The 14,269-nt window shown below is 39.2% G+C and overlaps 1 protein-coding gene across 1 annotated transcript; it reads right to left on the reverse strand.

The window, feature by feature from the left end:
- Positions 1 to 1,879: 1,879 nt before the first annotated feature.
- LOC147609696 (uncharacterized) lies at positions 1,880 to 3,975 on the reverse strand. Its single transcript, XM_086786848.1, has one exon. The coding sequence runs from the start codon at positions 3,468 to 3,470 to the stop codon at positions 2,025 to 2,027; it is 1,446 nt and encodes a 481-aa protein (XP_086642974.1). The 5' UTR covers positions 3,471 to 3,975; the 3' UTR covers positions 1,880 to 2,024.
- Positions 3,976 to 14,269: the final 10,294 nt, after the last annotated feature.

The raw sequence follows: 14,269 nt of genomic DNA on the forward strand, positions 1-14,269 counted from the left end.
TTAGCTCTAGAGCTAGAGCTAGAGCTAAAGTAGACCATTTTCTAAAGGAGAAAAAGAATAATTTAACAAAAAGGTTTCAATGTGGCCATTATTGAATAAGGAGTGTCAAGTTTAGCATACACCAAGTTTATGGCGGTGAAAAGAACTTTGGAAAAAGAAGCTTCATCCTAGTCTCAGTGTTGAAAAAGAACGAAAAAGAAGCTTCATTCTAAGCAACACTAGGATGACTAAATCATTATGTTTACTTGTGGAAGGCAAGCAAATATAAAGTGAAAGTTCTATCATGATTTGGATAGACTATTTGTGCTCTATAAAGCTCTATAAAGAATTCAATGATGGAGTTCTTAGGCCAAAACAACTCATTAATTACTTTTTTAGAATACAAGAAAAAGTATTTCCTTTACAAAAAAATTCTATGAGACAAGATTTTTTATTAACTAATATCCTTGAAAAATTTGAAGGATTACTTCAATAACTTTAGTTGAATACAATTAAAAAAATTCCTTGTTACCTTTCCATATGAATTCTTTAACCACTAATAGAATCTTGCTGTGGTTGACAATAAGAAAGAGATAATGAAGAACCTTAACTAATGTGCCAGATTGTGGTACATAAATAGAAAGCGGCCTAATATGACTTCAAATCAAGTTTACAAAATACCTTGCACATCCTCCTCTCCTTCAAGGCCCCAAATTTTAAGAGCGTAAACCTATGCCTACAAATGTGTTACAAGCACTAGTACATTTTGACTATAAATAAGATAAAAGGAAATTAGTGATAAAACGGTGTGGCAAACCCACACACAAGGAGACATAGGTTCAGATGCATATCTCTCTCTCTCTCTCTCTCTCTCACACACACACACAAGGAGACATAGGTTTAGATGCATCTCTCTCTCTCTCTCTCTCTCACACACACACACACACACACACATGACAATATTGGTTCATGTACAAGGTGTATCTCTCTCTCTCTCTCTCTCTCTCTCTCTCTCTCTCTCTCTCTCTCTAAGTTCCACAATAGATTAAGATTGGCCTTCATCCAATCACCATGATTGTCTCTAATTTTTCAAGGCAAGTCCATAATATTTGCAAGCTTCATTGCAATTAATTTTCGCAACAATCGACCACTATTAGTGTCTTATAATGGGTTTAATGATGGAAGTGCTAGGTCAAATGAATGTGTCTGTTGCTTTTTTCTTGAATATAAGAAAAGTCTTCTCCTTTAGAAAGATTGCCTATCTACCACAATATTTTTTTATTAACCAATGGACTTGATGGTTTAAGACTATATAACTTTTATAATTCTTATCACGAGGATATTTTTTTATTAACCAATGGACTTGATGGTTTAAGGCTACATATAACTTTAATAGTTTTTGTCATAATATATCCACTTTTCTATTTACTATGACACCATAAGAATTATTTCATCATTAGATTCACTACTACAATCTTAATGAGAGATGGTTTGGAATGGTTTATTTTTAAGAATAAAGAACATTAGTTAAGATACCGCAAAGGTTTCATACTGTGACAAAACCCTGTATATACTCCTTTCTAGAGAGGATCCTTGTGAACATGTGGAACTCAATTATCATTACTAGACTCAAAGCATATGACTACGCCATACAAGCAAACAACCGAGCAAAACTCATAAGTCCTTTGCCACAATTGTAAGGACCACATGACAAAAAAAAGTGCCAAAGAAGAATGTGGCATGTTTCCAAGCAAGTAAACATGCTAGAAAACCCAAAGCCCACAATAATGGTGACCAAAATATCTCTCTCTCTCTCTCTCTCTCTCTCTCTCTCTCTCTCTCTCTCTCCCCCCCCCCCAAAAAAAACACACACACACACACACAAAAGAGATGAGAGCTATAATCACCATGGAAGACTATGACCAACTTAGAGACAAATATATATACAAAGTTTAAAGACAATTGTTTGGGAGTTCCGTGATGTGCTCATCTTCTCGAGCTGTGAGAGAATAGAGCTTAGAGCTAGTAAAGCTATCTAAAAATAATCAAAGAACATAAGCAAGCTGTTCAAACTCGCCGCGGCAAGGATTACTAGGGGGAGAACCAGACGGACTGCTACTCCTGTCTAATCCGGCCAATCGCTTGAACGCCTTGCTTATAGATATGGGTGGAGAAGCTGACCTCGCACTGGTGGTGATCAACCCCTTACTGCTCCTAGAGGGCCAACACTCGGCCTGCAACAGTGCATTTGTTGATGATGAAGCTTGCCTTTTTGATTGCTTCCTAATTACTTGTAAACATCGCATGCCTTCTAGATCTGAAAGCACTGTATAGCTCCTGGATCGATGTAATGCAGGAGAGTTACTGCTTGCATCCACATCAATTGCTTGCCAATTGTGTAGATTATGTAGAGGCGAAATGTGAGAAGAGGAGGAGGAGCCACCAAGGAGACTACAGCGCATGCCATCAGCAGCGATATCCCCCGCAGCCACAGCTTGAAAGTGCCCGGTGGAGTGAGACCTTGTCATCAGAGGCAATCCCGTGTGGTTGCAGGCGAGGGGGGTGGCCGTTGCCGACGGACAATCATGTGGCACGGTATCTGGTGCATTAACGGAGTCAATATTTACCACAATTTCTGGTGCAGGCGAGGGGACCGGCGGCGATGAGCTACGGCTATCATTTGGGTTGATGGGACTAAGGTTACCACCTTGCTCTCTCAGATAAATTACATCACCGTAAACTGTTTCCTTGTCGTCGTCCTTGTCGTGAAGAAGGCTGCGCCGACAGAGCGGGCAGGTGGTGTGCGAGAAAAGCCACATATCAATGCAGTCTTTGTGGAAGGAGTGGCCGCACTTGGGAAGTAACCGCAACGCCTCCCCCTCCTGAAACTCGCTCAAGCACACCACGCACTCCACTGCCTTCCTTTCTCCCTTCGCCTTCGGCTGCGCCGGCCCCGCTTCCTCTCTTGAGAATCGCACAGTAGGTAAACTGTTGACGAGAAACAAGTCCAGCCCATGTGGTGGCCGGCTATCCTCTCCTGCTTGCAGCTGCCGCCTCACTGCAGAGCGGAAGGAGGTATTACCGTTGAAAAAGCTGTTGCTGCTGCTGCTGTAGCTGTAGTTATTGTGGGCGTTGTTTGCATCGAATTCGTCTTCTGTGGTGCACCTGCGTACATAGACGGAGAAGAAGCCCATGAAAAAGAAGGCGCTGAGCAGAACCACAATTACGATGGCCATGGAAGGGTTGAAGTGGGAGGTCGCACCACTGATATTAGAGCCAGCAGATGAACCCGAGAAGTAGGGGCCAGTGGGCGTGAAGGAAACATTGGCAGAGCCAGAGGACAGAAAGAGATCAGCTGTGTTGTTATTCATTCCATCACCAAGAGGAGGAGGAGCTAAGGCCAATACAACACAAGAGGGGAAGAAAGGAACCAGGAGGGGGAGGATCCACCACAAGACTCTCAGGACTGAGAGGGCAAAAGAAATATGCATATTTGTTCGTTTGATCGAGGAAGCCCCTAAGCTAGAAGTTGGTGGTGAAGAAACGAGTTCGCTCAACCATTTACCCCACTCTGCTTTTGCTTGTAAAGATTGGGTTTTGTAAAGACTGGGTTTCTTCAAGCGTGTTGCGGCCTTGCGTGCCTGGTGAGCGAAGCAGCTTGTGTCTTGTTGACAAGCAAACGCACAAGGTCTCGGGCCGGAGTCAAAAGCACCGCACTACCTACAACAAGCCATATGCACGAGCAGTAACAGGTAACCTCTTGCGCCCATTGGTTAGAGGGTGTCCAAACACGGGGGAGGGGCGGGTATGTGTGTGTGGGAAAGGAAGAGAGGGATCTTTGAGAACTGTGTGTGTCTGAGAGTGAGAGAGAGTATGTGGGAGGGTGGATGGTGGTGGTGGTGGGGTGTGAGAGAGGGAGAGAGTGTGTGTATGTCTACAGAGAAAGAGAGGGAGGCTTGGCGTGCGACGTGAGCGAGAGAGAAGGTGCAAGTGTCTTGGATAGTACGCCTCAACAAGCATAATGCACGAGGACAAGTAGGTTGGGGATTGTTCAAAACCTGTTAGCCATGGTGCGGCGTACGCCTTTTGGGTGGCTGGCTGGCGGGCGGGGGCAGGTGGGGAAAGAGAGGGGTGCTGACTCAGGGGTCAGCGGCGAGAGGGGAGAAAAAAAGAGAGAGAGAGAGAGAGAGAGAGAAAGAGGAGCTGTGACGTGTACACCAGTGCCTTTGACAGTAGGCGGGCGCTTGACGTTGAGGGGTGGGTAGACCCTTGGGCACTAGAAGCTATGCAGCAGATCGAGTAATTACTAGATCAGATTAAATACATGAATCACTGTAAACTTTGATAAGGTCGACGGCTCAATCATGCCAGCAGCACCCTTTATACAACAAGCTGCGGGCGTACCAGCAGTGATCACAACCAAGATAGAAACCATGTAGCGGTCCACACGCCACATCACGTTCTTAAAATCTCTCACAATGTTTTCGACTCGGAGGTTGGAACCTGCATCGCTACGTTGCGTATGCGGCATAGCAGCGCAGTGTGGGGACAGGCTCTACCACCCGGGCCCGCCGCTCTTGCCAGCCTGGCTCCCGTACGTGGCAGTATCCACACCTCACCCTTCACCTCAACGTGCCCGCATCTGAGCTTGCCCCATTACAATGCAAATCTATGATTTGAAAATACCCTATTATTACACTCCCTGCCCAGATTTTCTTTTTTAAAAGAAAACACTCTATTACTCATACATTAGAAATTATATCATGATGATGATGATGATGCAATGTGCCAAAAAAAAAGAGTATGTTTTAAATATACCTTCAGGCTTCATCTATAAAATTCGGGATGTCTCTTGCTAGTTTCAAATACCTTGCATTAGGAATTCTCAAACTTCCACATTAACCCTTTGAAATACAATGCAATTCCTAGGGTTTGAAGTTTATTAATGCAGATGTAAGATGTAAATACATTCTTTTTTTAGTATATAAATACATATATATGTTGGTCTCAAATACATCTTCTTTTGTATTTTAGGATGAGAGATGGACACTGATTTGTGATTTGCTAAATAGGGTCTGAAGTTCACGAATGCAGATGTAAGATATAAATAGTCTTTTTTTAGTATATAAATACACACACATATATATATATATATTGGTCCCAAAAAAAAGGATTTCTCAAACTTCCAAATTTAGAACTTGTGATAATTTTCCAAATTTAACAAGAGCAAAATAAATTAAAGGATTTTTTTCACATTGGTTTGGAGTGTTTTTAGCACTGCCCCCTTGTAGGGGCATCAATTTGCTCCCCTATTCCTATGGATTTTTCAAGGTAATTCTTGTATTTTTATGGTTTTGTTGTTTTCATGAGTTTTTACAATGGAGATAGTGTTGATTTTTTATGTGAGGGTACACCCGTCAAAGAAAATTTTGATCACAGGGAATTACTTCAATGTGCACTTTGCATGGCGTCCCACAGCTTGAAGTGCCCTTCAGCCTTCGTGTTGAGGGAGGAAGAGAACATTCACCCATGCTCTCGTGAGGCTACATTGAGAGAGTAGTTAACATTTCTCCCTATCATTTCTATGTTCCCTACATCGGCCAATGTCATCGTGAGATGAGAGACAATGGGAGAAAACAAGTATGGTGACAATGGAAGAAAACAAGCATCTGCTAGGTGGTAGGGAGAGAGAGAAATTGCTCCGCCAAAAATTTCAATATGCACCAAAATAACTATCCTTGAAAATGCTTGAGGAGGGAAAAAAACACGCCATAATGAGAGTCAAGAATTCTTATTTTTGAATATTTGAAAGAAAAAAATGAAAATGAAAAAACCTAGAAAAGGATAACATTCATAGTCTCAATTAAAACCAATGATTATTGCTTATCATTAAAATTACTCAAAATTACGTTGATACCACAAATACAAAAATCGATACTAATATTTTGTGCAATGGATTACAAAATCGAGTGTAGAAGTCACTCTCCCAAAAATCCTCTTTAAGATAGATTAGAAAGATTAATCAGCATAGATCCTTCGATCTTTTCAGCTTTCCAAATTTCAAAAATTTGATCCCACTCGACATTCTCTAGTGTTGGACATGTAAGTGACAATCTCATAAGATCATCCAAGGTTTTGATATTAAGCCTAGTCCTCATGTCATCTTTGATGAGATTTTTCTTTGAAAACCCTCTTTCGCATATGCCATTTAACTTGCTTTACTTGCACACTAAGGAGAACTTTATGTAAGACTGGAAGTAACCTATGCTTTTGTAATAGTATTTAGTACAAGTACTTGTTGTTGAGAAATAAAAAGAAGAAAGACCGCACTAAGAATTTATAAATAAGTATATCAATATATTAATTCATAAAGCCACAAAAAGTAGTGTACAACATAAAACCCGTGTATTGAAGTCCATAAATTTTACCTCAAAACCTAAATGTGACTTTCTTAAGAATTTCTAAAGGGAGCTAATGATGTGTGCTAGTTGTAGCCTTTTTCTCACTTTGATTAATGTGTATATATGAACATTAATATGTACAAATGTGTACATGAACTTAATTTGCACCACTTTTAGCAAGTAAATCTCTTCTCACAAAAGAAGAAAAGGACACCTTTAGAGGTGATGAGTACATGAAAACCTTTTGTAGGCATTGAAGGCAAGCCTTTAAAATATATTTGCTTAAAATAAAAAGCGTACTTTAAAAAAATCCTTCAATAAACTTTATATGAGGACCTTGATGGATATTAGGTGACTTGCCAAAGTCAAAACTTCTCCTTGATGATGTGACTAAATGGAAAGAGTGTATTTTTTTAAAGCATTGCTTTAGCCTTCGATCAAGAAACAAGTAGTACAAGTATATAGTTAGACCCAAGGTATATTAAACAGTTATAACTAGATTTGTCCTTAGCCATTAAGCACACAAAAATGCAAGTATCCTCTAAATGTTAGTAAATGGCACACATATTATGCAAGTGGCAAGTTCACTATAGTGGTGCCTTTGGTAATTATATAATTGTTATTAATATTTTTAATACATCATAATGTAATACATCTAATACACATGTAATTTTATATTGTATGATGTAGGGTGTATGTAAATTATTAACTAGAGTAACATAACATAATATATTATCTATAGCTATATTTGTACAAGGATATGCCTTTAAGAGCCAAAATTTGAAGGCCATAAACTTAGGTTGACCTAAAATTTAGAGAAATTTTCAAAATAGTGTCCTTTTGGCCTTCTTTTGTAACCATATTTTCTAAGAGGCCTTCTCTAGAAGGTTTGAAGGGCTTTCATGCCCTTTGAAGGCTTCAAGTTTCAGCACCAGTGTGAAGAGTTGTGGAAATCTAGCTCTGTTCTCCTCGTGGGCTAGGCAATGATCAATTGAGTAGATTCCCCATCCTCAATTTATCCAAAACCACCCCAAATTCAAGGTTAGTTGTAACTTATTGATGGAGGTTTCCTAGTGTCTACCAACGTTTAGTTTGGCTACACAATCTAATCTATGAGAGCTAGTGTAGATGTAGGCTACTTCCCATTGGGCGCACCATGGTATTGGCTCTAGAGGTAAGGCTAAGGACAACTCTATCTGGCTACCATGAAGGTACTCTAAAAGGCTAGGAAATTTTTTCTAAAGTAGTGTGAGAACTTGGTGTGGTTCTTTGGTCATCCCCAAGTGTGGATGATATTTTTCTAGAGAAAAGCCTCAGTAACTTGCAAATCAGTTGATTGTAACAAGAGAAGCCCACAACACTTGGCTTCCATCGGTACAAGGAAAGTTCAGAATAAGAGGTGTGTGGTGTGTGTGTGTGTGTGTGTGTGTGTGTGTGTGTGTGTGTGTGAGAGAGAGAGAGAGAGAGAGAGAGAGAGAGAGAGAGAGAGAGAGAGAGAGAGAGAGAGAGAGAGAGAGAGAGAGAGATTTAAAATGTATGTCCTTCCTAAATCGGAGGAGGAAAACATAATTAAAAGAGGAGCTGTGGGGAAGGTTGGTGGGGGGGGAGCAATGTTGTATATCACATGTATTTAAGACATATTTTTCAAACTCCTTAACTATGAATGTTGGAACTTTAAAACTGCTCAGTAAAGCAAACAAAGAGGAGCTATGGGGAAGGTTGGTGGATGGGAGCAATGTTGTATACATGTGTATTTAAGACATATTTTCCAAACCCCTTAACTATGAATGTTGTTATCCTTAGTGTGCAAGTAAAGCAAACAAAGTGCTCAGGGAGGTCATTCAAGACTATGTAAGCTAGCACAAGTGAGTTCAATAGAAGGGGTTTTGTTTGCTTGTGGAGTCATAGAAAATATACATACATTTTAATTAAAAAGGTAAAAATTTACATACAAAAGGGATCCTTTATCATCTAGAATTTTACAAAAGGGGTGTATCTAAATTTAAGAAATATTTAGTTAGGGGTTTATTTAATTACCCCTTGAACACGCACATGCTATATGGGTTGTTTACATAGTGAATCACCCCTTGAACACGCACATGCTATATGGGTTGTTTACATAGTGAAAGAAAAAGTAAAAGGGCATAGGTCTAGTACCTTGTCTACACAATTATGCTTGCCGTATGATGGATATGAACCCTTATTGTCAAAGAAGGTACAAGCATTTCCTTTTTTTGTTAACAAACTTTTCACCCCATATCTTAATGCATGCATAATTGTTTTACTTATGAGCCTATGAAGGATCATGCACCTTTTTCTTTTGTTGATGAATACTTTATATTCTTTACCATACACTAAACCTTCTCAAATTTTAGGTCCAAGATGTTGGTAAAAGTGATATATGGTCTTTGGCAAAATTAAAAGGCTAGATTGTTTTTGCATAGAAATGTGAGAAATTCTAAGCATATTGACCATGTGTTAGAAGAATCTTTCTTGTTTCAACAATCAAGAGAAAATGGACAAACAAGCATGGTTGGACATTACTCACATAGTTTTGAGGAATTAAAAAGCACATGCTTGTGAAAAAAGCTATGACACCCTTACTAGGCGCTCTCATATCTTAAGGGATTATGTTATCACTTTCAAAAGAGTTTTTTTAGAGTGAGGAGATGATGTTTGTACATAGATAGTTTAACAACAAGGAGATGATGTTTTTTGGCATACATAGTATACCAACACCACATTTTTTTCCCTTGTGAGAATACTCTAAGTACAAACAATCATTTGGTCTCAAAGTTTGAATTAAGAGAATTTGTTTTCCCAAAGATATTTATGTGAATATTACATGAGATAAATCTCTTTTTAAGGATTTCAATAGTGTTGAGGAATGCTGATAGAATGCATTAGTGTTTTCTTAAATTCAAAGTTTGGTAGAAATTATTTTTCACCTATTGTTGTGTACAAGTAAAGGCACTTGTACTGCAATAAAGGGAGAAAAAGATGTGATATAAAGCATGTACTTTATGTTGCTTTTATATCATGCTTTTTACATTTTCAGTATTATCCATGATGACTTCCAACTCCTTTCCCCATGATGCACATTATTCATTAGACATGATAGCATTTGTGCACATGCATGCACAACATTAAATATGTAAACATATATTATGCCTACATAAGTATTCAAGATGCACCTATATTAATGGGTTACCAAGATGCACGTACATACGCACACACATGTGCATGAACTCACATTGTAGTTTATGTGCTAGAAAGTTCATAGCTGCTTTATTTTATATAGAGATCCTCATTTTGCCTCTCACTATGTATTTATATCTTTTAATTAGTCTTGATATCCATGTGTAAACATACATTTTTCATAGGAGAGAAAAAAATGTAATTTGAAATTTAGTATATTATTATCACAAAATAGTTGCTACTTTTGTTTGCATATAATTATTTAAGCACATATAATTTGGAATCTATTATAATATAGAATTTAGCTCTTACATCTATGTTGCAAATTAAAGAGAGGATTATTGGTAGATATACGAATCCTAGTTTTAATGTACAAACGATGCAACATGAAAGATAAAATGTAAAATTTATGCCCTATATTTTATTTCAAAATAGCTTACAAAAATATAAGCCTTTTTTTGAACTCACACACACAATGCTCAATGAGAAGAGCACAAGGGTGTAGAGTGTGAGAGAGAATGGCTAGCTCAAAGAGGAGAGAGATAAAGCTCTATGCAAGTACAAATGAGAGGCAACCCTAAACAATGGATGTGGTTGCTTATATATTAGCTAACCCTAAGGTTTCCGTTCACACCTAAATGACCATGGGAAAAAATCCGATGGGACAAAATTTCCCATGTCATCAGTACATGGCCCCACTATAGTATTACCATATATTGAAACCCCCTTGTAGTATAAAAGTGAACTTTATAGAGACTGTAGATTAGTCTCTGAAAGGGACAAGGCCCAATTTAAGCTTTGTGGAAGGCGTCAAACTTGTTATGTGACAAGGATTTAGTGAAAAGGTTTACCACATTGTCATATGTAGTGCAATAGATCAGATATGTGCTTGCTTCTAGCATGAAAGACATGATTCTTGGCTACCACCAGTTCACTCTGACTTTCAATGAGAATTAGAGTAGGGGTGTTTATTGAGACACAGAGATTCTCCATCAATCTTATCAATAGAATTGGATTAGGGGTATCTGTTTAAGACACAAATATTCTCCATCAATCTTCTTAACCACACACATTCAGCCATCACCAGTGAATGCTATTGTGTGTTCAGCTTCATAAGATGAAGTTGGATGCTTCTTGATTAGCCAAGTGATGCATGAGTTTCAAAGGAAAGAAATTTTTAATGTGGACTTTCGTGTATTGTATTCACCTACCCTCGAAATCAAAGAGGGCATGTATTTCTAAATCACTCCCCTTGGCAAAAAACAATCCAAGGTCTTGAGTGCCTTGCAAGTAGAAAGATATGTTTTGCTGCTGCCAATGCTTAGTGCCTGGGTAATGTATAAAATTTAAAAGCTCTGACACACCAAATTGAACATCTGGTCATGAGTTGCACAAATATATAAGGCATTAATCATAAGTGGTTATCTTGAATGATTCTCTGGGATCTTGCAGGCTGAGCTTTGCACTAGGTTCCATTGATGTAGATATTGGTTTACAATTTTCCATATTGAACCTTTTGAGCAGCAATGCCTTGATGAATTTGGAATGCTTAATGATGACTATACCATCATCATCTTGCTATATAAAGTCTATACCCAAGTAGTAGTGCAAAAGACCAAGATATGACATCTCAAAGTTTGAGGCAAGGTCAACCTAGGCTGTGTGATCAAATCCTCATTGGTTCCTAGTCAACAACATGTCATCAACGTCTTGGACATCCTTGTACAAAATAAACCAATTGAATTGACTTTTAACTAGTGCATAGGTCTTTTGTACCCCAAGGTGACTGGCACTTGGACTATCGTGGCTTTCAATAAGAATTTAGCGCCGAAAGTCACCAATAAATGGTACATAAACTCTACCTTTGTAAAGAAAGTACCCATCATTGACAAAAAAAACCTCCCAAACCTTTCCCCTCGACGAAGCTTATCACCCCCATTTGAAACAATGTTGAATGGTTATGAAGGATCCACCCCCGACCTCTCCGTCTCCGTACATAACCCAAGGAACTTTTCTAGTCTCTCTAGACTAGAACTCCCTCTTCTTCTTGCAAAAACCTTGACTAATTGCTCCAAATTAGCACTTCTCTCTGACAAGGAAGGCAATGGCTTCTGGCAAGTGAGTGCGCATACCGCAAGCCAAACATCTGAATAAGATAGATCATGCTCACATAAACCATGTAGTGAATCTAAGAACTTGTTCTTAAATATGGTGAAGCTCAGCTGGTTCACCATTGGGCATGCGGCTCAGCGCATCCAGTACTACATTAAATTTACCTCTTTGGTGAGGACGAACTTGAAGGTCAAACTCTTGTAGGATCTCCCCCCACCTAGCTTTCCTACCTTTCAACTCATTTTGACTTGAAAGCCATTTTAAGCTTTCATTGTCCATACAAACCGCAAAAGTAGCACCATATAAATAATCTCGTCACTTTTTAAGCGCATAAACTACTCTGCAAGTAACTCTTGCTCATAGGCCAAGTACTTATGCTTGGTACGGTCAAGCATTTTGCTTTCAAATGCAAGTGAGCGTCCCCCTTGCATTAAAATTGCCCTAATAGCTTCCATGCTAGTGTCTATTTCTATGACAAACGGCTCATTAGGGTCCACTATACTCAAGGTAGTTGCAACTACTATTGTAACTTTGAGTTTCTGAAAACTACTTTGTTTTAAGGATACTCCCAACGAATAATTTTGCCTTTAGTTCTCAGTTGATCTGTCAATGGGACTGTGATCTTCACGTAGTCCTTTACATATTGTCGATAAAACCCTAACAAACTTAGAAAATTTTATAGTTCTTCTAAGCTTCTTTGGCTCAGGCCATTTGAGAATAGCCGTCTCTCTCTCTCTCTCTCTCTCTCTCTCAAGCTATTGTTTGCAGGCAATAAACATGACAACTATGCATGAACATGATGTATATGCAACTATGCGCACAACGAATAGTCGCCCCACCACAACCAAGTGTGAGAGGCATGGCAAGTAGAAGTGCAACCAATGACCAATAGTGGGCAAGAAGGTCGCATAGTAGCAAGCGCATCCCAACAGACAGCTAGTTTGGGTGACCAGGTGGCTATTCTAGCTAGCTTGGTGGCAGCGACAGCCAACCTTGGTGCTCACCTGGTTGGTTTAATTGGCTTGCACATTGGCCTGATGTGTTAGGAGGCTCTCTCTCTCTCTTTCTCCTAGAGAGGGGGCTATCTCTCCTAAGTTAAGAAAGGAACATGTAGAGCACTTACGCTTAGTGTTCAAATTACTTAGAAACAATAAGTTAGTTGTGAAGGAAATCAAATGTGAATGCTTTGTTAAGGAAATCCATTGTGAATGCTTTGTTAAGGAAATCCATTATCTAGGCCATATTATATTTGTTGAGGGAGCGCGGATGGATCTTGAGAAACGCGGCTCTGATACCAATGTTACGTTGTCCATAGGAAGCCACCATGGCCACCAAGGTGAGGGAGGAGTGCTCTTGTTCACCACACCTAGCCCTAGAGGAGTGTGGATAAGCATCACTTATGTAGTGGCATGCTCGCCCACACTTGCCTGGCCTTCGATGCAACATAGTCTGTTACAAGCTACGTGATGAAAAGGAGCTGGAGATTGCTAAAGAAAATATGACCCCTCAAGCTATGTGACAAATTTCCTTATGGTGGGAAAAGGATATTGGGAGTTCATCATCACAGGTGATGAAAAGGAGCTGGAGATTACTAAAGAAAATATGACCCCTCAATAAGTACAAATATATAAAGCATGGCATGAAAGAGCTAAAAAGATGTTATACTAGTTGTCTATCTCAGTGTGACAAATTCTATGATTATGCATATACAAGATGCACACACGCCAAAGGAGGCTTGGGACACCTTGGTGAAGATGTACGTCACAAACACCCAAGCTTGAAAGATGTAGCTAAAGGAGTTGCATCATGTGACCAAAGGAAAGCTGAGTATAAATGATTACTCAGTGAAGGTTAAAGGGCTTGTAGATGTCCTTGCTTCTATTAGATCACTAGTTTATGGTTTTGGTGACCTTAAATGGTCTTGGCAAGAAATACAGCCAGTTTTAGACCTCCATTAGAGTTCAAGATAACTTTCATGATTTTCAAGAATCGATTGCTCTCCTCATTCATGAAGAGATGGATATTTGTGGAGGTTCATCCTCTAGAAACTCAAATGAGCAAGCCTTCTACTCAGCCACATAGGCAGAGGTAGAGGTTAATCATCATCTAGAGGATGAGGTGGAGGCCAGTTTGGAAATAGAAATCATGGGCAATAATAACAAGAAGAATCAAATGTACAGAAAGGTGGAAGAGGCCACTCTAGAGCCAAGGAGATCCAAAGAGGCCGAGGTGTTTGGCAAAGAAATCAGAGTGCAAATAGCATAGAGTGCTATTATTTTTGGCAAACCAAGGCAATGGCAAAGGATTGCTATAAAAAGTAAAAAAAGCTATCAACAATGAAAAGTTGTAGCAAGACAAATATGTATCATCAAGTAAACAGTGTGGTGATGACAGAAGTGAGCAACTGTTTGTGATGCAGCATGTGCTCAATTCTACAATAGTAGATGTGTTAAGATTTGGAGATGTTTGGTATGTGGATCATGGCGCCTCTAACAATGTTAACCCATTCCTAGGGTTAACAAGATCTACCACCATTATCTTACATCAAAGAGTCACAATAGATACACCAAAGGGTCATA

The sequence above is a fragment of the Cibotium barometz genome, chromosome 50 (genome assembly GCF_041138505.1).
Source record: "Cibotium barometz isolate CiBa-2024 chromosome 50, ASM4113850v1, whole genome shotgun sequence".
Taxonomy (NCBI): Eukaryota; Viridiplantae; Streptophyta; class Polypodiopsida; order Cyatheales; family Cibotiaceae; genus Cibotium; species Cibotium barometz.

Bases quoted from the DNA above. Each gene is read 5' to 3' on its own strand.
- LOC147609696 (XM_086786848.1), bottom strand. From the start codon at position 3,470: ATGCATATTTCTTTTGCCCTCTCAGTCCTGAGAGTCTTGTGGTGGATC.